General features: G+C 42.7%; 1 protein-coding gene across 4 annotated transcripts in view; it reads left to right on the top strand.

Annotated features, from left to right (window-relative positions):
• TBC1D5 (TBC1 domain family member 5) overlaps window positions 1–24,615 on the top strand; it is a 476,007-nt gene that overhangs the window by 434,921 nt on the left and 16,471 nt on the right. For all 4 annotated transcript variants that reach the window (XM_037061363.1, XM_037061360.1, XM_037061361.1 and 1 more), the window contains one exon: window positions 19,097–19,196. In XM_037061363.1, the coding sequence (XP_036917258.1) occupies window positions 19,097–19,196 (100 nt within the window). The remainder of the gene's footprint in view (window positions 1–19,096; window positions 19,197–24,615) is intronic.

Genomic DNA, 24,615 nt, shown 5'->3' with positions numbered 1-24,615 from the left:
AAGACAAAATTCAAAAATTTTATAATTTTTATTTCCCATGCTTTATTTTTTATAATGTAAATGACAGTCAATACTTAGTGTTCTAGAAATCTACTTTAGCTGGTCGTTCATCGGACTGTTAAATAATTTTTTACTTATTTCAATACTGTTAAATGTTCTGCCAACTCAATTATTGCCCAATCATTTTCCAAATCACTTCCTTTGCTAAGGTTAAAAAAGAGGGAAAATACTGAATAATAAGAAAACCTTTAAAATCAATTCGTGTATGTGATAAGTTCTAATGTTTAAGCACATCAGCCAGTGAAAAGATTTTTTAATGTTCCTTATTAACTGCAAGACATTTTGCTGTGCTTTGTGATAATTACATACCTATCTCTAAAGCTCAAAACATATCTATTCAGAATCCCCTCTAAGCCACAGGAAATCAAAACTGTCTGAGCTGGAAATCCGAACATAAAACAGGATGTGTAATGAGGGGAAAACCACCTGCTTGTTCACATCGCCCCTGGGGGTGCTCATCCCGTGACCCCTGCATGCACTGCACTCATCATTGCCATTTGGTAGTTCGAATTCGTTTTTATAATAGTCATCAGTCTATTCTTTATCATGACAAGATAACAAAAACTGTCAGATGAATGAGAACAAATTTGAAAGCAGACTCATATTTGCTTGAGGAAGTACAGACAACCTGCACATTGCCTGATCTATTGGAGGTCATATTCTAGAAACTAGAATGTAAGACATATCTGTGTAAGAACTACGAGAGAGCCCTGGCTGGTGTAACTCAGTGGATTGAGTGCGGGCTGTGAGCCAAAGGGTTGCCAGTTCGATTCCCAGTCATGACACATGCCTGGATTGCAGGCCAGGTCCCCAGTGGAGGCCACGTGACAGGCATCCACATATTGTTATTTCTGTTCCTCTCTTTCTCCCTCCCTTCCCCTCTCTCTAAAAATAAATTACATATTTATTTTTTTAAAAAAAAAGAACTATGAGAGAGCAGTCCCAATGAGAGTACTTACAGTGAAACTGGAGGAGGGGGAAACACATCAACAGTTAATTAGTAATTAAATAAAAATATAACTCATCACCATGAGAGGTAGTGTATGGCTAAGTGCTGTATAAACAGTAAAGATCATAAAGCATGTAGATGCAGAAGACAGACCACCACAGGCTGTGTTGGTCCAGATGAGCTTCATGTGAGAGATCAGACTTGAACCACAAACATGTTTCTTTTCTCACCCGGTGCAACCACTGTTTTCCCTTATGAATATCCAGCAGCTTCCTAGGACTGGCGAGTGGAGGTGGGTGTCTAGTGGGCATCAGCAGTGTCTGCTATAGGGCTTCTGCCCCGCGTCCTCTGGCAGATTGTAGAGGAGTTGGGATTATACCAAGTTGCCTTTGGAAACAATAAGAAGTTATTATCTCAAATAAGGAAATTTGTTGCCTGTTATTTCAAATAACAAGAGTCCCAAGATAGGCACGTTTAGAGTTGGATAATTCATCTGTTCATTAACATCGCCATCTTTCTGTTCTACCATCATTAGTATTTTGGCTTTGTTCTCAACTCACCCCCATCAGTTCTCAAGAGGGCTGCCACAGAGCTGGGTGTCTGTCCTGTCATCCTTCCTGTCACCCTCCTCACACATACACATCTTCTAGAGAAGTCCAGCAGGCTTTCTCTCCTATCCCATTGACTGGCCAGAATTAAACCCCATGCCCCTTCCCACGCAGATCGATCTCTGGTAGGAGCAAGGGTTAGAGAAATCCACGACAGTACAAAAAGGCGGTGGGGGCATGTGACTGACACATGAGAACATACTTCCTGACAATACATGGTATGTGGGACATATTGATCATAATGGATTTCTTTACAGGGTTCTGCACGGAATTGAAACCTGGCATTTAGAGTTTATCTAATTGTAGGATTTTTTCAATTCATAAATACATATGTGAAATCTTTTATTACTTAGTCAATAATATTAATCATAACTCCATTCAAATACAGTGCTGTTTAAAATAACCATTTCTATTTAATGCAGTGTATTAAAATGAATTTAGACATCTACAATTTTTCTAGCTTTGTTTAAGTCTCATGATGGGAATTTTAATCTAAGCCTAAATTGAACTCATGTGTTTATATACGACATTCAGTTAGTCACTCAGTGTTATGTGAACTTCGTTCACAGTCCTTGCCGTGGGTCAGTTCAGGGTCCAGGAAGGCGGAGCATTTGTATTTGTATCAATAGGAGTATTCCTTCCTGCTTTCTCCAGCTTTTGCCTCACTGAGCTCATATGAATTCCATTGTAAAGAAATGGGAACATCTAAAGGAGCATCATAAAGAGCTGGTTTCTACAGTTTTGTACATGACATTTTAATTTAGCTTTTGTAAATAGGCTTTGTAACCAACTTTTTAGCATCTTTATGCTTCAGTAAATTTATTTTCAACCAAAATTCTGAGGAGCCTATGCAAGCAGAACCACAGGAAACAGAGTTCTGAGCCCTGCCTGTAATGTCCTTTGTAGAATACTGAAGATGGCGCCTTCTGGGGGCAAAGGAGACCCTCCTCCCCCTTATGCTGGGCCTTCTTCCTCCAACCTTTGTCCTCAGCACCACCACCTCCATGAAATACAAAACGCCAGACTGCACCCATGCTGCACCCTGCCCAGGAGGCATAGACAATGGTTTGGGGAGCACTCAAGTAAAGCAACTAGAAATATTTGGAACCCCTGGGCAGAAATTCCCGTGGGTTTGAATCATGCCAAGTTCAATGTGTCATTGAGAGCATTTGCTTTCTTCCAATGACCTTTCTTGAAACTTGACATTTATTTAGTCTTGCAGTGTCACATTGCCTTGAGGACAGTGCCTCAAAGTGTATGTGTTCAGGGCAGGAAAGAAAAATAAGGACTTTGAGCAACCCTGTGAACCTGGATGTCAGTCAAGGCCAGAGGCCAAATTGTGGAGGCTGTTAGGGAGCCCTCCTCTCCCCCCCTCAGCGATATCACCACCTTCAACACAGCATCTTCCTACTTTTAAATCTTCTCCCCCGTAGCTTTTCATTGTTTTTTCTTTGAAATACCTCTGTTAACATTTCCAGGAAACTATACTTTCAATCCACTGAGTTCAAACTCAAGAAAGAATGGCTTTGCTCCTGTCACAGGAAGTCTAAGCCTACTGAACAAAGAGAGAGATGTATATCACTCAGGTGGCCTTGGCCATGCCTTGAAACCTTCAGACTAAGGAACTCCTTTTGGTCGTTCTTTATGCTAAAGCTCCTTTGCCCAGAGGGTCCGTCAGGGGCTTGGGCTAGAGAACCTCCTCTCTTTCCCAGAAAGAGAGAAATTCCTGTATCAGGAATTCATGCACATGGAAATACGGTAGGCGGTGAGAATCAGGCACCCGAAGGCAGAGTTACAGGGCGTTCGGTAATGCGGCCTGTGCACTCCTCACGGCAGCCCTGCTGAAGGGGCAAGCGGGCACTAAAACCCAGCCTGTGCTCTGGTCACCAGGCAGTTTGCCCAGGTCCAGGGGCTGTGTTTGCCTGGAGATGGGACATTTTTTTCCTGTGCATGAAGGTAATATCCAATCCCCAAGTCCTGCACCCAAAGGCAGTGGCTTTCCCTAATTAAATGAAAGCATGTTTTGGGTTAGTAAAGTCCCAAGAGGGACCTGCAATTGTTGGGAAATTTCAGGACCTTTCTATTTTGTAGCACTGATGATAAAATAAAAAACGTGGACATGGCAACTTCTTAAAATACATGAAAAAACAACCCAAACTCTTCACAACCTGACATTGCAATATGGCTGAAGGATTTTATAAGCCTTGAGTACATGGATCACCAGACAAAAATATAATCAAATTCCCAAGCTTCCTTTTTGTTTAAGATGATGGCAAAGCCCTCCTTTCCCTCAGAATTGTTACTGTTTAGTGCCTTCTGTGAGTAGCCTTATCACTTATTTCCAGTCAAAACATTCCCCAGAGTTACTTAGGTCAGTAGACAGAATTAATAGCAGTAACTCAAAGCATGGTGATGGTAGTAAGCCAAGAACAGATTGGCTTTGTATTAAACCCTAGAAAGTTATAGGCTACATTTGAAAACGAGAGAAAAAAAATTTAACTGGAAGAGCAGTTATGGGGGCAGGGGGCACTTCCTTTGTCCCTACCTCCACCATTTATTCATGGACCCCTGACTAGACTCTGATTCCTGCCTTTCTTGGCTGTATTTTCCAATTTTTTTTCCACTTTTGATGTTCTCATTGTTCTGCTTTGAAGCTCCCTCCCTTTCTCATCTTGCTTCTTTGATGGCTCTTAGAAAAGACCTGATCTCACTGAATAAATCCATCCTAACAACACTAGTTCCTGCAACAGAAAGGGCCTTTTGGCTTATTTCGCTCAGCATAATGCTCTCCAGTTCCATCCATGATGTTGCAAAAGGTAGGAGCTCCTTCTTCCTTTCTGCAGCATAGAATTCCATTGTGTAAATGGACCATAGCTTTTTGATCCAGTCATTTACCGATGGGCATCTAGGTTGCTTCCAACTCTTGGCTATCGTAAATTGTGCTGCTATGAACATTGGGGTGCATGGGTTCTTTTGGATTGGTGTTTCAGGGTTCTTAGGATATACTCCTAATAGTGGAATTGCTGGGTCAAAAGGCACATTCATTTTTAGTTTTCTTAGAAAGTTCCATACTGTTTTCCATAGTGGTTGTACCAGTCTGCAATCCCACCAACAGTGAACTAGGGTCCCCTTTTCCCCACAACCTCTCCAGCACTTGTTGTTTGTTTCTTTGTTTATGATAGCCATTCCGACTGGTGTAAAGTGGTATCTCATTGTGGTTTTAATTTGCATCTCTCTGATAGCTAGCGATATCGAGCATCTTTTCATGTGTCCCTGGATCCTCTGTATGTCCTCCTTGGAGAAATGTCTGTTCAAGTCCTTTGCCCATTTTTTAATTGGGTTGCTAGTCTTCTCTGAGTGGAGTTGAGTGAGTTCTTTGTATATTTTGGAGATTAAACCTTTGTCTGAGGTATTATTGGCAAGTATGTTTTCCCAAGCTGTTGCTTCTCTTTCTATCTTAATACTATTTTCCTTAGCCATGCAGAAGCTTTTAATTTTGATGAGATCCCATTTGTTTATTCTTTTCCTTTATGTCCCTTGCTCTAGGGGACGTATCAGTAAAAATATTGCTGCATGGAATATCTGAGATTTTCCTGCCAATGTTCTCCTCTAGGACTTTAATGGTTTCATAGCTTATATTTAAGTCTTTTATCCACCTTGAATTAATTTAGGTGTATGGTGTAAGTTGGTGCTCGAGTTTCATTTTTTTGCATGTAGCTGTCCAGTTCTCCCAACACCATTTATTGAAGAGGCTATCTTTACTCCATTTTATGTTATTGCCCCCTTTGTCGAATATTAATTGACTGTAGAGAGTTGGGTTTATTTCTGGGCTCTCTGTTCTATTCCATTGGTCTATGTGCCTGTTTTTATGCCAGTACCAGGCTGTTTTGATTACAGTGGCCTTGTAATACAGTTTGACATCGGGTATTGGGATCCCTCCTACTTTGTTCTTCTTTCTCAAAATTGCGGCTGCTATTCGGAGTCTTTTATGGTTCCATATAAATTTTTGAAGTGTTTGTTCTATGTCTGTGAAATATACCATTGGTATTTTAATAGGTATTGCATTGAATCTGTAAATTGCTTTGGGTAGTATGGACATTTTGATGATGTTAATTCTTCCAATCCATGAACATGGTATATGTTTCCATTTGTTTATGTCTTCCTTGATTTCTTTCTTCAGTGTTGTGTAAGCCAGGTGGTGAAAGACAAATACCATATGATCTCACCTTTAACAGGAATCTAAACAACAAAACAAACAAGCAAGCAAAATATGACCAATGACACTCAAATACGGAACAGGTTGACAGGGACCAGAGGGGAGAGGGGAGAGAATCACATGAATAAGTATAAAAGACATATGGACAATAATTAAGGTGGGGGGCGGAAATGGGAGGGAGGTGGGGAGCACTGGGGGGAGAGAGAGGGTTCACGGCTGCAGGACCCCGTTAGGGTGACAAGGAGATGGACACTGGGAGCACCAGCAAGTCATAGTGTAGTCAGCCCTCCTGAGCACTGCCGTGATCTCTGGATGAAAGCTTTTCTGCAAAAAGTTACCTGTTGGAAAAAATATATAAATTTTGTCATGAATCTATTCATCTTCAAATGAATAGTCATGTCCAGGTCAGTTCTAAAGCAGTTTATTTTAAAAAATCACCATGCTGTGCAAAGTCATGTGGAGTGGGAAACAGCCCTCAAAAACTTTATGACTGGCACGTACAACAGAGTTGGAACCTAATAAGAGTGGAAGCATAGTTTTATACATGCTGAGTGAGTAAGAAAGAAGTAGATAGTATAATAAATAGGACCCCTCGCCTTAAGAAAGACCTGCAACCTGGTCGGGAAGGGGACATCTTCAAATGAACGGTCAACTTCAGAACAGTCAGTTCCAAGGCCGTTCTAAGATGATTTTCATAAAAGTCGCCCTGCTGTGCAGAGCCTGATGCATCTGGGTGCTGGCTGCAACCCATCCATCGCCCGTGCTGTGAACCGAGGTGGCTGGGAAGTACTGAGGTGGGTGCGTGTACGTATTCGTGTACTCCTGTGAGCCTGGGTTCAGCCACATGCAGCTTTCTGTGTTCACCCAGTGTTTCTTGTGGGTGAGATATATAAGCAAACGTGAAATTCGTGTTATACTCATTCCTTCATGTATCAGTCTCATCGGAACAAAGTCACATTTTTAAAACAAGCATGATAACAGAATTTACTCTCTCTGGGTTGATTCACAGCCTCTGAAGTCATTGGGTTGGGGGAATAAGGATAGAGAAATATTATACTTTCTGTATTAATGTTCTTGTTCTCAGTTCAGTAACCAACAGTACTGAAGTTAATTAGAACTTCATGTTATTAATGGTTACATACATCAAAGTACTTCATAACACCAGCTGGCTCTGTGAAAATCCGGGTGCGTGACTAAGTCCCCATCAGAATTCTGCAGGGGCACTTTCCTAGGCTACATCTCAAGATTTTAAGGTACAGCCTGCAGGGCCCTTGACGCTCTCACTTGGTCCAGCCTCGTCATCAGTTCTCCCTGCAGTTCCTCCCCAACCCTTCAGGAAAGCGACAGCTGTTTCTGTTCTCAAACCAAGCGTGCTGTCCCACACCTCTGGGTTGTTTCGCCCCACTGTCTCTTCTGACCAAAACTGTGCACGTGGCCACAACTCATCGAGTTCCTTCCGGTCTCAGCCCACCCACTTGGTGTCCGTGGAGCCTTCCCTGCCACTCTCTGGACGCCTCAAGCTCTTTCATTAGGCAGCTGTGGCCCTGGCTAAGCTGCAGGCTCCAGAGCGTCACCCCAAGCCTCCAGAAGCAGCATGTTGAGGGGAGGGTTCCCTAGTTATCTATAAAGGAGTCCTGTGCTCGGACTGTCGGAGAACTACTTGTATTCGGTTAAGAGGCTCTTGCAGGCACTTGTCACTATGACCGTCTCCCCTGCGGCAGAGGTGGTGTGTGGCGCTCAGTACGTGTTTAGGAGTGAGTGAGTGCTGTTGAGGGTTGTGTGCCATGCAGGGGTGCAGGGCTTTATCCAGGCCTCTAGGGCCTGGAAGGTCATGTCATTTCTTAGTGGCATTCACCACCCACATATCAAAGCTATAGGAATTGTTGATGGACGGTGAGAAATTAGATTTCTCTAAATTAGTTTAAGGAGTGAATTAGCAGAAGTGCAATAGTGTGCAACTAAACCAAGTAATTCAGAGAATTATTTCTTTCTCACCTTTTCTTTTTCTTTCCAGAAGTCTCAAAATTGGTAGTGTTTGTGGTAAACAAAGCCGTTCCAACACTTGGTTTTCTTTATCAATTGTAATTTACCAAAGAATTTCTTAAAGCGTGCTTGGTCCTCAGCAAAGCTTGGATTTTCTGTAGGGTACCGCTTTTTGTTTGTCTCCAGTTGTACTTTGTAGAAATCATGTCATCCAGAGAGTGGTGGTACAAGGGTGCACATTTTATCCTCACGTGGGGCAATTAGCTTCCTCATAAGGAAAACAACCTTGGCCAAGGCCCTTGTATCTGGGTCAGCCATTGTGCGATGCCTCCTTTTGGTGCCAGAAGCAGCATGGGAAAGCACATGGGTGGTTCAGTCCAGCCAGCAGCGCGATGAGAAACTCAGCTGGAGTCCTCAGTGCTGGCTGGGCGGTTCCATCAGTTGGTCTGATCACATGTGTAAGTGGAGATGGAAAAACCCTTATTGAATAAAGTAGCATCTGTGCTAATTGGCCTGGTAGACAAGAGAGCTATTCTCATTTACAAAAGATTGGTCAGGTTGCTTAATTATAAAAACACAACTTGGAGGTGATGGCTTAAAAATCCAAAAGATGGGGACATTTCTCCACACAAATGCCATTGAATTAGCCTCCCAAACACAGTCCCTTCTAGGACAGACTTTCTCCCTGCTTAAAATTTTCAAGAGATAGGCATTATGCTTAACATTTTTATACCTTTTGAATTTGTAAAGGCTAGATAGTTCCTAAGACATATCACATGTGTGTAATTATTTATTTTAAAAAGCAGTTATAGGATGTTTGCAAAAAATAAAGTTTGTAACTATGCAAATACAGTGTTGTTCTTCCTCAGGTTACCCATATGTGAGGTTCTCCAGTTAAAGATTTTATTTTCCGCTCTATTTATTTTAGGATTGTAAGTTTACTCAGCTTACTTTAGAATTTTGCAGCACGTGATCCTATTTTTGGCACCATTCTTATCCATTCTGTTTAATGTTTTTTGTAAACTAAGTCTATAGAGGAAAAGTGAGATTAAAATAGCTCACAGTGTTGAAATGGCAATAAGCATAAAAGCATGTTTCTAAAGGCCAAAAGTATTTACAAATATTCATTATGATATTATAAAAATATCTTCATGAAATGAGAGATGAGTTTAAATACCATGGATTATGGAAATATTCTACCATTTTCTTTTTATTGCATTGATATTTGAAAAGCATATTTTATTCTCTGATGCTTGGTCTTTGTTTATCAAAATTACATAAGAAAGCATGCATAATCCAACAAAATTAATTTATATTTGGCTTTAAAATAAGTGCTTGTGTTTACAGTAGAATAAATCAATACCTAATAGTCTAAGAATTAATTATAAATAGATACTGAAGCTGCTCTGTAAAGAACTGATTGAGGGAGGTGGGAAAGCTGTCTTGGAAGCCGGTCACCCACTCGTTTCTTCCCTGCATCCTACTCCACGTTGAGACCTGTCTTCTGAACTGTTACTAAATAAGCATGTGACCAGATAGCCATCTGTCAACTCTTCTTGGCACAGGGAAATAGTAAAGTGCTTCCCAGCCTTCCAGAGGGGTTGTGTGCTGTATTCTTAAGTAAATCGGAGGGCGTGAGATGGCTCATCTAAACCCGTGCCATCCAAGGCATGGTCCATAGCTCCAGCTGCAGTCATCCCCTGGGAGCTTGTTAGAAATACAGAATCTCAAGCCCCACCCCAGGCCTCCTGAAGTACATTGCATTTAACGCTGTTCCCCAAGTGATGTTTGTGCATATTAAAAACTGAGAAGAATTAGTCTAAGGAAGAGTAATTGAATACCAGTTGAGAAATGAGATTTTTTATAGCTAAAGCCAGTTTCAAATATATCTCAGTGTGGCCCCGGCCAGTGTGGCTCCATTAGTTGGAGCATCATCCCATGCACTGAAAGGTCACAAGTTCAGTTCCCTGTCAGGGCATCTACCTGGGTGTCAGGTTCAGTCCCCACTGTGGGTGGGTGCAGGAAACAGCTGATCCATGTCTGTCTGTCTGTCTCTCTCTCTCTCTCTCTCTCTCTCTGTCTCTCTCTCTGTCTCTCTCTCTCTCCTTCCTTCTTCTTACCTCCCTCCCTTCCTCTTTCTCTGAAGTCAGGGGATGCACCCTTGGGCAAGGATCACTACTGTATTTTGCTATGTATAATACGTACCCACATTTTTTACCCAAACTTTCAGGGGAAAAATCTTTCATTTTAATTTATAATTCAAGTTTTTATTTATTTATATTTAGATAGTTGTTTCTTGTATTATAAATGAATTTTAGCATTTATTTTTGAACATATGGATATCATTATTGGTTTGTAGAGTTAAATGTTTAACACGTAAGCATAAATAAAAGAATTAAGAACATTTATATAGATACAGAATTAGTACTACCCATGTATAATGCACATTGTTATTTCTCCCTCAAAAATTTGGGCAGAAAAGTGCACATGATACACATCAAAACACATCTATACGTATTTTATACCTTCAGGGTCTGGCAGAAGAAGCCTGAGTGTGCTTGGTAGGGTAATAATATAGGGGTAATGATTTATAGCTTTAAGTTGAACACTTCACCTAAAATGTCATATGGTATGCTTGAGTGTACTGTTGTTATGTTACAGAATCACAGGCTTATGCTTTTGTAATAAAAAGGAGCTGTTATTTGTACCGGACCCTGTATGTTCCCAGTGCAAACATGGTCTCCGCTTTCCATGCGTGTCCTCTTCTCAGCAGTCTGCATTGTATTAGTGCCTTCAGTCCTCAGAGGACTCACTGAGGTCTACTATGAGGTGCTTAATTACCTCCCATTTTATAGGTAAGACAACTGAGGCACAGAGACTGTGGTTAGCTCCATCTGCAAAAAAATACATACTCCTGACTGTACAATGCGAAATTTTTGCCTCATTAGGTGGATCCAAGAGAATAAAATGGGGGAAGAAATTAAGCTTTTTTTTTTACTTCCTCAATAAAAATTATGAGAGGCATCTGAATAATAGGAAATGTCTTTGTCTGAATTTTGTGAGCCTTGCATGTTCTATTTTTAGAATATCATTTATAATCCATATCCCATATGTCCCACCTACAGCAAACACCTGATCTGAGTTAATTAGTTTAACCCGCCAATACCTGGCTCCAAAAAGATGTTTGAAATGCTTTCCCATGTAAACCAATGAAGTGAATGTGGACTCGATGTGCTAAAAGTCAAGTTGCAATTTCGTGGAGAACATTTTTGCATGGGAAAATCGGTTTCTCCCTGTGTTTCAGCTGGTGTCCCTGGCCTACAGCTCTCCCTGGGCCGCTGCGGGGAAGGGTTGGGAGGGTCTGTCTGTCCGGGCCAGCTGAGGCAGCAGTGAGGCAGCAGCCTGGTCAGCGGGGAGCTGCCCTGGCACAAACCTGGCTCGTGCCTGACCTCACCACTCTGATGTTAAACAGGCTATTTTTAACTTTATAAATCATAAGGAGGCAGTATTTTTTTTCTTTTATTTTGGCAAAGTGAACATAAAATTTACCACCTTAACCATTTTTAAGTGTATAGTTCAATAGTATTAAATTCTTTCATAACTCTTTTCATCTTGTAAAATTAAAGCTCTATCCCTATTAGCCCCAGCCAGGTAGCTCATTTGGTTGGAGCGTTTTCCCACACACCGAAAGGTTGCCGGTTCCATTCCTAGTCAGGACACATACCTGGGTCGTGGGTTCAGTCCCAGTTTGGGGCGTATATGAGAGGCAACCAATTAATGTTTGTTTCTCTTTCTCTCCCTCCCTCCCTCTCCCCCCCGCCCCCGACACCCACTTCTCCCTCTCCTCTTCCTCTCCCTTTCTCTCTGAAATCATTTCTTTTTAAATTGTTGTGAACAGTATGACTCAGTTAGTTGGGCACCACCCTAAAGGTCACTGGCTCCATTCCCAACTGGGGCACGTGCCTGGGTTGAGGGCCTGGACCCCAGTTGGGGGGTGTGCAAGAGGCAACCAAATCAATGTTTCTCTCTCACAGTTTCTCCATGTTTCCCTCCCTATCTTTCTCCCTCCCTTCTCCTCTCTCAAAAAAATAAATAAATAAAATCTTTAAAAAAATTTCTTTCAGCACACCGGTTGAAAATTGCTGAACTATAATATTGTTTAGAGTTTGATTTAGAATCAATTTTGGTCATTTAAAAATACTCACACATCTTATTTCTCCTTATTAAATACCATTTACATTTTTTCTTATTTTCTTCCTATTATGTTATTTAAATAATAATTTGACTTTCTTTTTGTAAAATCATACAAAAATATGATTTTATTTCATCGTAAAAAATCTCTNAAAATAAATAAATAGAATCTTTAAAAAAATTTCTTTCAGCACACCGGTTGAAAATTGCCGAACTATAGTATTGTTTAGAGTTTGATTTAGAATCAATTTTGGTCATTTAAAAATACTCACACATCTTATTTCTCCTTATTAAATACCATTTACATTTTTTCTTATTTTCTTCCTATTATGTTATTTAAATAATAATTTGACTTTCTTTTTGTAAAATCATACAAAAATATGATTTTATTTCATCGTAAAAAATCTCTTCCCAACAAAAGCTAAAGGATGGGGGGGAAATAACCTATAGATAGCCCCACCATTTGGAGAATAACTGATAAAAACGCTTTGGTGAATATCTTTTCTTTTATCTATGCCTTCTTTTTTGCAAAAAAAAAATAATCATTTAAAAGAAATGTAAATTTTAATTACAGTTGATACACATTATATTAGTTTCAGATGTACAGCAGAGTGATTAGATATTTATATACCCTATAAAGTCATCACCCCGATAAATCTCGTACTCATTGACACCATACATAGTTATTACAATATTATTGACTATATTTCCTATGCTGTACTTTACATCCCCATGATAATTTTTTATAACTGGCAATTTGTACATCTTAATCCCTTTCATCTTTGCCTCCAGCCCCCAGCCCCGCTGCCGTCTGGCAACCATTTGTTCTGACAGGGTCATTCTTTACCTAGAACTCGGTGCCTTATTTCCCAATTAGTGTATAATATGTTCCTCTTAAATGTTGTCATATGAGACAGTTTTAAATATTTAAATATTTAGATATTTAGTTTTAAATATTCATGAATGCTGCCACAAGTTACCTAAGTCACCCAGCATTAGACATTTAGGATTTGTATGGATTGGGGGGGGGGGGGGTTCATGTTGCCATTGAATGTGTGATGAATATCCTGGGAGTTACTATTTTTTACAACTTTCTAGGATTGTATTAATAGTCTAGAGACAACAACAAACATTTATTTATCATTTACCATGTGCCAAGCACTGCGCAAATTACTTCACCTGCAAAATCCCATGTCATTCAGTCCTCCGGCAGTCACACGAAGTGGGAAATACTGTTGTCCTTATTTCGTAGGCAGGAAACAGGCTCCAAGAGCTCCGCTCTCTGGCCAGGGTCACAGAGATGTTACATCCTGATTCTAGGGCTTGCGCTCATATTCCTCCTGCTCTCCGCCGGGACCGGGCCATGTGTTTCTATAGTCCTAAAAGGTCTCCTTCGTGTTTCTCTTCCTGTATTTATTTTTCTGCTGGTGTCCGCCTCTGCTGATGGCACGTGCTCGGACTTGGTTTCCATCCACACCCAGTGTGTATACCCTTGTGTACCCACAGCTTCCTCAGAACATCCATGGCCTTCCCACTTTCCCCCCCGAGACTTTCTGTTGCCTTCACTTCCCACTTCTTGTTCGCCCATCTGTTGGAAAAAGACTGGGTGTCTTTCCTGTCTCCTGGTTTCTATATTGAGCCTATTCCTGCTGCCTGCGGTCGGTGTCGCTTCTCCTGTGATCTGAAGGCACTGGCTTGGAGCTGAGCAGGTCTCCCCCCCGGTGCTCTTCCACCCCACTTTCTCTCAGACCCAAGGCCCTGGCTTTACTTAGTCCCCGGACGAAGACACCGCTGTGGCCTGTAAAATCATGACGGGAGTGTGGTTCCTGTCAGGGGCGGTGGCCACAGCAGTGTGTGTGTCAGACCCCAGCCCCCAAAGCATGATTATCAGAAGGAAAAATGGAATAGGGATGAGTGAAAAGGGAAAGGAAGGCCTTCTGCCCGACCTCGGCTGCTGCCACTCTCCAGGCTCTGGCTCCGTCCAGGTCCCACACTGTCCTGACCCCTTTGTCTGGGGCGTCCTCGCCTCCTAAAACGCCTTTGTCCACCATTTCTTCTGGGCCAAGTCTCCCTTCTTCTTTAAAGCCCACTTAGAAAATACTGCCTCATCCTGAACAGCTGCTTTCGTTTCCACCTCTACAGATGGGGAGTCATCTGCCCTCCCCAGAATTGCACAGGCTCCTCTTCCAAACCTGCCTCAGAGCTTCCCTTCCCTGGCTCCTGCATTGCATGTAGGTCTCAGCTTTCTAAACTTGCAGGGGTTGGATTTGATGCTCATTCATCACTGCATTTCCCACCAGGCCCACCACAAACAAATATACTTACTGAGTAAATTCATAAACAAGGGAATAAATAATAAGCCGCAAAAGCTTGTTTTATTGTATAAAGTAGCAGAAACACATGGAAGCATTTGACAAAGTTGGTATATAAAATCCATGTATTATAAAATAAACAACTGAGATGTGTAATATCTGAGTAGAAATGTAATGACACATCAACTATTTGGGGGTAAATGGTAGTGGAAACACCACTCTCTAAAAAGCTTAATTCTAAAAAAAAAAAAATTTCAGATACAGTCCAAACAAGAATCATTCAGCAAACAACAAAATAGACCACAACCAATTATGCCTAAATTTTTTTGCAAGGAAAACAATTTAGTAAGTAATTTGGAGTTAGGACTTAATGTAGTACTTGCTGAATCTCTCTTAAAGGAGACTGAGGTTAAGATTATTCGTTGGAACTAAGCAAGAGAGAGAATGTGCGCTGGGGGAAGAAATGGGAGTAATGGCCAGGGGACTTGCGTTCTCAACTAGCTATCTGCCCCTTGCATCCACGTCCAAGAATGTGTTTACAAAGATCATGTTTCATGTAGGCGATAATAAGGACCTGCAGTCTAGGTCTGTGGTGAGGATTAAATGAGTTACGCAGACGAAGCTCAGTGTCTGGAATATTGTATTCGCTATAGAAGAAGGTAGGTGCTTGGCATGTTGCTCTTCTGGTCCTTGGCTTCCCTGCCAGGCTGCCCAGTACAGGTGGTGGTGAGTCACACACAGTAGCCCACGTGGCCCTACTGTGTGATCCTCCATCAGTGTCTTGCCTCGCACATCAATTTGCCACCTAGAACTGAACACAGTGATAGGCTCTTAAACCCTAATTAAATTTTCTGGGCTAAGCCTCCTAAAGGATTTAAAACCACAAACCAGTGTTTTACAACAGTGAATCATAAAATCCTTACCTAAAAGCTATTTCACTGTTTAGACCTGATTATGAAAAAGTGTTTAAAAGAAAGAATAATTGCCCTTATTGAGTGAGTACCCGCTTGGTGCCAGGCACTCTCCATGCTGTTCCCATTTTGTTCCCCGCGTCCTGCTAGGGAGGGGTGAAGGGACCAAGAATTTAAGGAACTTGTTTAAGATTATATACAGCGTGTAACTAACTGGCAGGAAGTCCATTTGAACCTAGGTGTGTTTACTCCAGACTCACATCCTGCTCGGCCTCACTCCCTCCTGTAATGGCAGGCAGAACATACTTGCAAGGGCGCACGCAGTCATTCCTCACTTAGCGTCACCAGGAGGCTCTGTGACTGTAGGTGAGACACCCTGTAACGAAACCGATTGTACTATCGGCTAATTGATATAAACAAGAGTTTCTTTGACATCTCATCAACTTAATAACATGATATTGAATGAAAAGATGTTATTCGAGGAACTGCTGTACAATAAACATTTTTCTGCAGTGTCTTATTTATACATAAAAATTATACTACCTGGTTGTTTTCATAAAACCTGAAGGCAATTAGCCAAGCATTTGTTTTTGATTACAGAGGACCAATTTAATGAAAACAAACGACTAAAGCCGTCAGTGTTTAGTTGGGAAGAGTGGGAAGCACAAGAAGCTGAGATCGCATGTGAAGTCGGTTCCCCAGTTTTAGAAGCTTGATTCTTGGCTCTTTCTCTTCTCTGTAATTATAGAGTGAGGAATAAATGACAAGCCACCTTTTTGCCTCCAAGTGATTCCATTTCTATTTATAAAATCTGAGTTATAGCTGAAGGGTTTAGGAATGTTTTAAGCTTAAGTAAACTCTAGAAGGGTAGTCTCTCAACCTGTTTCAACCAGAACGCTCTTCTTATCTCATACATTGGGTCTTCATGTGAGCTTTCCTTTGGAAAAAAAAAGGTTTAAATTAATGAAAATTGCCATTTTTTACAGTACACATTCCATTTGTGTTGAGGTTTACTTGGGGCTTAGGCAAGCAAGGTGCTCTTCACTCACCACCAGAGCCCTAAGTAACATTTGCAGACAGAAAAACCCGTGTTTCCATATTTCCACAGGGTCACGCATCAAGTGCTCTCTGGGCCGCCATGCCCTCGGGGCTTCCCCATACACGCGTGCAAAGCCTGCACTGCACGATCCAGAGCACACCAGTCTGGTCACACGTTCATTACAGGGAGGTTCCTGCTGGCACAGTCAGCTGTTCTGAGGAAGAGACCTCCCTTTTGAACTCAACACCTCCCCACCAACGGGCCAGGTGCCTCACCTCTCCTCCGAAGAGCTTCTTCCATCCCAGCTTTTAAAATGAAAACCAACTGAATGCAAAATAAATCCTTGAGACTGAAATAGGACTGTCCGCTAGGGATTAAATTTCCCAAGGGCTTTTGCATTTTTAAAGAAGCGATTGCTTCATCCAAATTAAACTGATACAACAGAGATGCTTTCGAGCCAGGAGGCGGTGCATTCCTGGTGCCCTTTGCCCGCTCTGGCTGGCAGCAGCCCAGTTGGCAGTCACGTGCCAGGAAGAACTCGGGCCGCAGCGGCCCCCTTCTGGTACCAGACTGCCAAGCTCTCACCTGAAGATGGTTCTAGACTCGTCGGTCGGCTTGGTGTCTGTGACACATTGAAGAGGTGTTTCATGCCATAGAAGGGACAGGAGGCAGGGACCAGGATCCCCCAGTGATTATTCTTGTACGACTTTCGTATACTCTACCTCATGCTCTAGGAATTGATGTATCTTTCTTATTCCAACTAGAAGTTTGTAAGCTTCGTGAGAGCAAAGTGTCTCAGGTGTGCTTGCTCCGGAGAGTACTGAATTTAGGCCCAGGTTGGGTAGAGGATTCCTCAAGTTACAGGACTTGTAAGTGGCAGGATCAGAAATAGAACGCAAATGTCCCCAGGCCATATACCAATCTAGTGTTCTTTCCGTTCTACCGCTGTTTCAGTTGTATGTTGCCGCATAGCAAACCACTCCAAAAGTCCACTCCTCGGAACAGTAGCACTGCTATTTTTCCGTGGGTTTATGGGCCAGGGATTTGGACAAGGCTTGATGGGGCTGTTCTGTTCTGCGTGATGTCGACAGGTCGCTTACTCAGCTGGGTCAGATGGGTGGAGCCGACAGGTCCAGTGCGACTTCATTCACCTGTCTAGAACTCAGCTATTCTCCTGCAGCCGCCTTCTCTCCAGGGTTTCTCTCCTCTCTTTCAGTATTCTAGCCTGAACTTCTTCACAACACAGTAGCTGTCTTCCTCTAGTGAAAGCGGGAGTCAGCAGGCTACTTGCACTAGCCCCCAACCTGCACAGTTGATTTCTGCTGCGTTCTGTGGATCAAGGCAAGTCACAAGGCCAGCCCAGGTTTAAGGGGAGGAAGGACTTGATGGTGCCGACTTTAGAAACTAACCAGCTACCATTTAGTCAACACATGCAGTTTTCTTGTTCCTACGGTGTCCTGATAGAACAGGGAAACTCAGCGGAAACAAAGGGCAAAAAGAATAATACTCCGAAACACCCCATCCTTTTCCACCTTGAAGCCCAGCCGAAGTGTCGGGAAGGCAGCACCGCCCACCCACAGGCCCCTGTGATCTGGCTGCACTTGCCTGTCTTTGCACAGCAGAGGCGAGGCTGCTGCACTTGGTGGGATCTGTAAAGAGCGTGGTTAGTGCCTGGGTGTCCCACAGTGGGCACTTCTCAGTAATTAGTTTCGCAGAGCTACTCTCTGTCTTCTGCGGCATTTAGATGCGCGTTCCTAAGGGCTTATCCTCCGGGCACCTGTTAGAAACAGTACTTTCAGTATTAAAAGTACCACATATGCATATGCGTGCTGCTAAAATGGAATACACCTACAGGTAACCTTTTCGCCTGTTCGTTTCCATCTATATGTCAGATTACACTCAGCCCCTAAGGAAAAGCATATCTCTGCAGTAGGTTTCTCTCCCCTTCTTTTTAACGACACAGGATTCTTGTCTGAAAGGACAAGCGTCTAAAACTGAAAAACCCATTTTCCAACCTATTCCACCTGTAGCAACATCTCTTCTTTGTATTCTAGTTTAGTGTAAAATTTCCTACCTAATGAGGCTAATTCTCTTTCTCTGAGAAAGACTCCCTTAGTCTTCTAAATTTTCTTGGGAAATTTTTTACAAGTGTCTTTTTTTTTCCTTTAAAAAAAACCAGACTTTTTCCTTTTGTTACAGTTAGGTCGTCTTTACCATTTAGATAATGATTCAACCCAGGGTATTTTTGCCAGGAACAGTCAAATAAATAAAATGTTCCAGTGGCCTGTCAAGGGGGAATGTAAGAGCAGCTGTGTATGGGCTGCAGGGACCAAACTTTCCGAAGTGCTCTGGGGAAGTCTCACTCTTTAAGAGACACCATTGTCTGGGAAGCCGTGAGATTTGTCTTGTACAAGTGGAAATCTCTGGTTTCCCATGTGTGTGAGAGAGAATGTAATGTCTTTGTACCAGCTGCTTGGGGGGATGGTTCACGGAAATCCAGTTTACTCTCCCAATTTCTGGGCCTCGATAGTTGTGGAAGATGCTCTGTGTACTTTTTAATACAAGGCTGTGTGGGGAGACATTATTGCATGGTGCAAAACTAGCATTCAGGTAGGAGGGGTCCAGGTTTCTCCCAACCCCCATACATACCCTTTCTCAGTTTTATTCGTAGTGGCAAGGACGGGGTCGCTCTTGTTCATTTGCTCTTTTGTTTGGGCCAGGACAGAAGACATTGTTCCTCTTTAAAATAGTCTAGATCACTGGAGGACACTGGGGATTGTATTAGATTTTTTATAAAAATTTCCCTATCCTACCTTCTTCATTTTAGGAAGAAGATTTAGAAGCTCAAATTTCTTTCCTTCAAGGACAGCTGAATGACCTGGATGCCATGTGCAAGTACTGTGCGAAGGTGATGGACACGCATCTCGGTGAGTAACTCTCTGGCCCCGGGAATGACAGTAGTCACGGCAGTACCGACAGCTGGGCCTCCGTTAAGCTGTTACTGTGAATTGTCTCGTGAAATCCTCACAGCAGCCCTGTGCTTACTGCTCTCATTGTACAGATGAGGAAACTGCAGCACAGAGAGATTAACAATGTTTCCTAAGATTTATATCACTAGTAAATGAAGCAGAAATTCAAAATTAAGCAGTCTGAGTATAGATTTCAACTCTTAACTGTAGCACTGCCCTTTGTATCTATCTGTTTCACACCAAAATAGGATGTGGAGCTGTCAGGGTCAGTCTGTTCTACTGTTGTGCCAACCTGGCTGTAATCACTAATGTGATTGTGTAACGCTGCTTGCTTTATTATATATATATTTTTTTAATATGTTATTTATTTATCTTTAGAGGGGAAGGGAAGGAGAGAAGGAGAGAAACATCAACGTATGGTTGCCTCTCGTGCGTCCCCTCCTGGGAACCGGCCCGCAACCCAGGCATGTGCCCTGACTGGGAATCGAACCACAATCATTTGGTTCACAGGCCCATGCTCAATCCACTGAGCCACACCAGCCAGGGCTGCTTTATTATATTTTTAAATATGTTTTTAACCATACCCTGGTTGGTATAGCTCAGTGGATTGAGTTCAGGCCTGGGAACCAAAGGGTCCCCAGTTTGATTCCCAGTCAGGTCACTTGCCTGGGTTGTGGGCCAGGTCCCTCGTTGGGAGCATGTGAGGGCCAGCCACACATTGATGTTTCTCTTCCTGTCTTCCTCCTTTCCTTCCCCTCCTTCTAAAAAATAAATAAATAAGATCTTTTAAAAATAAAAATAAATAAAATATGTTTTTAACCAGCCCCTGAAATACATGTCAGGACCACATGATCTTTTCTTTCTTCTGGCTGTGCTTACAGTGCAAGAAGTGTCCTAGTGCCATGACTGGTGTGACTCGGTGGGTTGGGCACTGTCCCCCAAGAAACAAGGTCACCGGTTTGATTCCCCGACCAGGGCACATGCCTGGGTTGTGGGTTCGTCCCCAGTCAGGGCGCACATGAGGCAGCTGCTCAATATTTCTCTCACACTTCAATGTTTCTCTCCTTCTCTCTCCCTCCCTTCCCCTCTTTCTAAAAATTAATAAATGAAGTCTTTTTTAAAAATTAAAAATAAAGGAAGTGTCCTAGTGCACATGTGGCTCGTACGTATGTCACATTAGAAAACCCTCAGCCACTGCTGTCAACATTTGTCGAGTTTTGTATTTTCTGTTGGAAGTGGTCTCTGCCGGATCACCTATGTATGAACTTCAGTAACTCCGTGCTGCCCACCAGAGCTTTTATAATTCATGTTGTTACTGTTTCCAGCCCACGTATGGACAGTCTTACTCCCCATTTGCAGTGTCTAGCATCTGTAGTTTGGAAACAGGTTAAGAAAATAAGACATGTACTGTAATGGAAATGGCCTGTACACTGCTCCATGACTGGAGAATGGCAATACCTAGTATTGTAAGAAATCAGGAAACACCCCACCTATGAGGGGAAACCAGAGAGAATCCACCAACGTCCCTTCCCACTGACAGGGACCCTGGGAGTGGGCTGTCCCTGGGCCATCGTTGTGGGTGGACTTTCTACCTCAGGCTCCATCAGTCTCTCAGCCTGTTAGGTCATGAGTCCATTCCATGTGACCAGAACAGCTGTCATTTGGCTGTTGCCTAAACCGTCCCTGCCTCTGGCAAGTATTGATAATACACGTTCTCTTACGGACTGGGAGAGATGCTGACCTAAGTGGCTGGCTGCCTACCAGTGTCCTTTTCCTACTCGCTTGACCACTCCTTCAGAGAAAGGGTTCCAGAGGAGGAAAGAGCAGGAGAACCCTGGCAGCTGATGACAGGGGTAGTACCCTGATCACAGCAAGAAACCCTGTCACATCTGATTCCACCCCTTCAAAACTATGTTTATTATGCTTCTTTATGGCCATTTTTATATAGAATCAAGTTTATGTGAATCTCAGAGCATCACACTTTAAAAGGTATTTAAAAGAAGTAATGAAGATGCCCTGGCTGGTGTGGCTCAGTGGATTGAGTGCTAGACTCAAACCAAAGGGTCATTGGTTCACCTGAAACACCAATCCAAAAGAACCTCTGCATCCCAATCTTCATAGCAGCACAATTTACAATAGCCAAGTGCTGGAAGCAACCTAGGTGCCCATCAGTAAATGAGTGGGTCAAAAAACTATGGTACATTTACACAGTGGAACTTATGCAGCACAAAGAAAGAAGGAGCTCCTACCTTTTGCAATAGCATGGGTGGAACTGGAGAGTATTACACTAAACGAAATAAGGCAGGCAGTGAAAGACAAATACCATATGATTTCACATTTAACAGCAACTTAATCAACAAAACAAACAAGCAAAATATAACCAAAGACCCTGAAATTGAGAACAGGCTGATAGTGACCAGAGGGGGGAGGGGAGGGAATTTCAGGGGAAAAGGGGAAGGGTTTGCAGGAACAAGTATAAAGGGCACATGGACAAAAACAAAGGGGGGTATGGAAACAGGAGGGAGGTGGGGAGGGTTGGGGGTGGACTGGGATGGGAATAAAAGATAGAAAATTGTACTTGAACAACAATTAATTTTTTTAAGTCTAGAATAAAAAGTTAAAAACAAAAACAAACAAAGGGTCACTGGTTCAATTCCCAGTCAAGGAACATACCTGAGTTGTGGGCCAGGTCCCCAGGAGAGGGCACACAGAGGCAACCACACATGGATGCTTCTCTCCCTCTCTTTCTCCCTCCCTTCCCCTCTCTCTAAAAATAAGTAAATAAAATCTAAAAAAAAATAAGTCATGAAGAAATAGTTTATATACAAATGGCTAACGTGTCTTATATAACTAATTTTAGTTCATTAATCTTAATATTTAGTGTGTGTATATGTGTTTTTGTTGTTGTTTTCTCCATCCTCGGACTGCATGGTAGACCTTTTCACTCCTCGATTTTGGTCCTCCTCGCAGTAGGGGAACCAAAAAGTGACTGAGAGAAAGATGTACTGAAACTCTGAAAATCCCCTTAGGAAACTTCCAAGTTGTTGGTCCACATGGCAGCTTTTAAAGCAGCTTTCCTTAAGCCTCAGAATTTCCCAAGAGCTTCGCGCTCGTTTTGGTCTTCCGGTGAGCACGGACAGAGCATTTGCTCATGGCATGGGAGGGGAAGCGCTTCCCCTACAGGAAAGCCTGTACAAGCTGTGCATCTTTAGCTAACCGCAAAACTAGATTTGTTTTTGTGTGATTTCACTTTCAGCCAGAGTCCCTCCACACAGCCGTGCCTTCTCTGCGCCACACAGATGCCGTGACCACACCTTTAAAGTGGGTCAAGGGATGCGACAAGAATTCCTGACCCAGGGGCACAGGGACACAGGTCTTTTTGTCTGCGCACCGAAACATTGGTTTTACTAAAGGTTATTCTTGCGTTGCAGGCAATCTGGATTCTGAGCAGAAATTTTAGGAACACATAAAGATGAACTAAGATGAAGCTCTTGATTTATTTTTGGACTTATTATTCTTCAAAAATGACTTTAATACCTTAGCGTTTTTTTCCATATGATGTTTTCTATCTTTCCTGATTATTCAAGTATTATAAAATTGAAATAAATGAAATATCCATTAGAAAATGATTGAGTATAATTTAGATATACAGTCTTTATAAAGATTAAATGAAAATACTTTTATTTTCATTAAATAAGGGGATGCTCATGATATATTACTAAACCACAAGGGCAGGTGGCAGAATCGTGCACCGTGTATTTGATGTGGAAATAACTGGTAACAGTGGTTGCCTGAGTGAGGGGAAGATTATACAGGGACTTTCCAAGGTACCTAATCTTCTATGCTTGGAAAATGCAAGACAGTCACTGAAAATCTGTAGACAGTTTAAGTGCATGTAACTAACACCTGGGTGGGGCGCGGGGGGGGGGGTCAGTCTTCATATTGCAGGCAAGAGTCAGCTGTCAGAGCCCTGGAGTGGTACGGAGAGCGGAGAATGTGTCACGTGGCATCAAACAGACACAGGGTTATAACCAAGCCCTGTCACTGCTTAGCTCAGCCTGGTGATGATTGTATCCTCTCATATAAAGTGGAGATAAAATTATCTGTCTTGCCAGTTGACTGCCAAGATACAATGTATTTTAAAGTCCAGCACAGGGCGTAGCCTGGAGTGGGTATCAGCACAAATCCTCTCCGAATTCCCCTTAACTCTTGACAGCCCTTCTCAGGGAGGATCCTGAGCAACTAGTCCAGCCGTGACCAGAGGCTGAGGAGCGACTTGTCTCGGCCCCACAACTAGTCTGTGAAAGAGCTGGGCCACATTTCCCGACACCTAACGCATGTTCCTTCATCAAAGGATGCTAAAGGGTGCTGGGGTTTGGATGTGTGGACTCAAGGGTTACGTGTATGAGCCCGTGCGTGAGGACACCCAGTCAGAACGAATGACGCGCGGCACTGGCACGAGCAGGGCCGACCCCCACCCTGCGCTGGGCCACAGCAGAGCCGTGGGCCCTGCCTCCAAAACTTCCTCCAGCGTTCATGATGTCCCCTCAGTTCCTTTCATTTCTAGAGCGTTCTGTATCACCCCACACTTTCATCAGACATGTAGTAATAATTTTAAAATGTCAAGTGTGGCTCAAGACTATTATTATAACTGATAGAACAAATATAGAGGAAAGCTTCTCAGTTAAAAATTATATAAAGGTATTTATTCAGATTGTCCCTTAATTAAGGATGATTTGACAGGTTAGAAATATTTCCTTGTAGATCTGGAATCCACAACTGAAAGAGTATTTGTTTTATCAAAATTCTAATTTTATTACCTCCACAGAATTGAACTATTTGAATTCAAAGATTTAGAGGCAGGAATTAAAAATAAGTGGTTTTTCTATGAGGTCTAAACTTTTCCTGTCAATTTCAGAACACTTTCTGTGTTCATTTTTCTGTTGCTATAGTTACTCCCTTTCTTGTCACCCTCGTAGTCGAGTTGAAAGACACTGACAGCGCTGTATTAATCCCCGGGGCTGAGCTCAGGCTATTTTTAGATTTGCCGTACTTAACACGCAATCGCACGTGGGCGAGGAGCCTGCACTTCTCTGATCTGTGAGCAGTGGGGCTGAGCTGCCAGCTGTTTGCAGAGAGCCTGAGCTGCTCGCCCTGCTGGCCACCAGGGCCCGCACCTGCCTGCTCCCAGGGGCAGTATTTCCATCATTTGTTTGGTATTTGGACACTGGTTTCCAGCAGCTTGTCCTTTCATTGGTGGTTCACACAAACAATGGCTGGGTTAAACGCAGTGACTTCAGAGAAATCAGGTTTCCTGTGCTCTCGTCTAGAGCCCGCCATAGGATCTTAGAGTGGTAAAGATGCAGAAGCTTTGAAA

Source organism: Sturnira hondurensis, unplaced genomic scaffold (genome assembly GCF_014824575.4).
Source record: "Sturnira hondurensis isolate 20B ecotype Veracruz unplaced genomic scaffold, ASM1482457v3 Scaffold0013299, whole genome shotgun sequence".
Classification (NCBI taxonomy): Eukaryota; Metazoa; Chordata; class Mammalia; order Chiroptera; family Phyllostomidae; genus Sturnira; species Sturnira hondurensis.
Note: the sequence above shows the minus strand (reverse complement) of the source record. Positions and strands in the feature narration are given on the sequence as shown.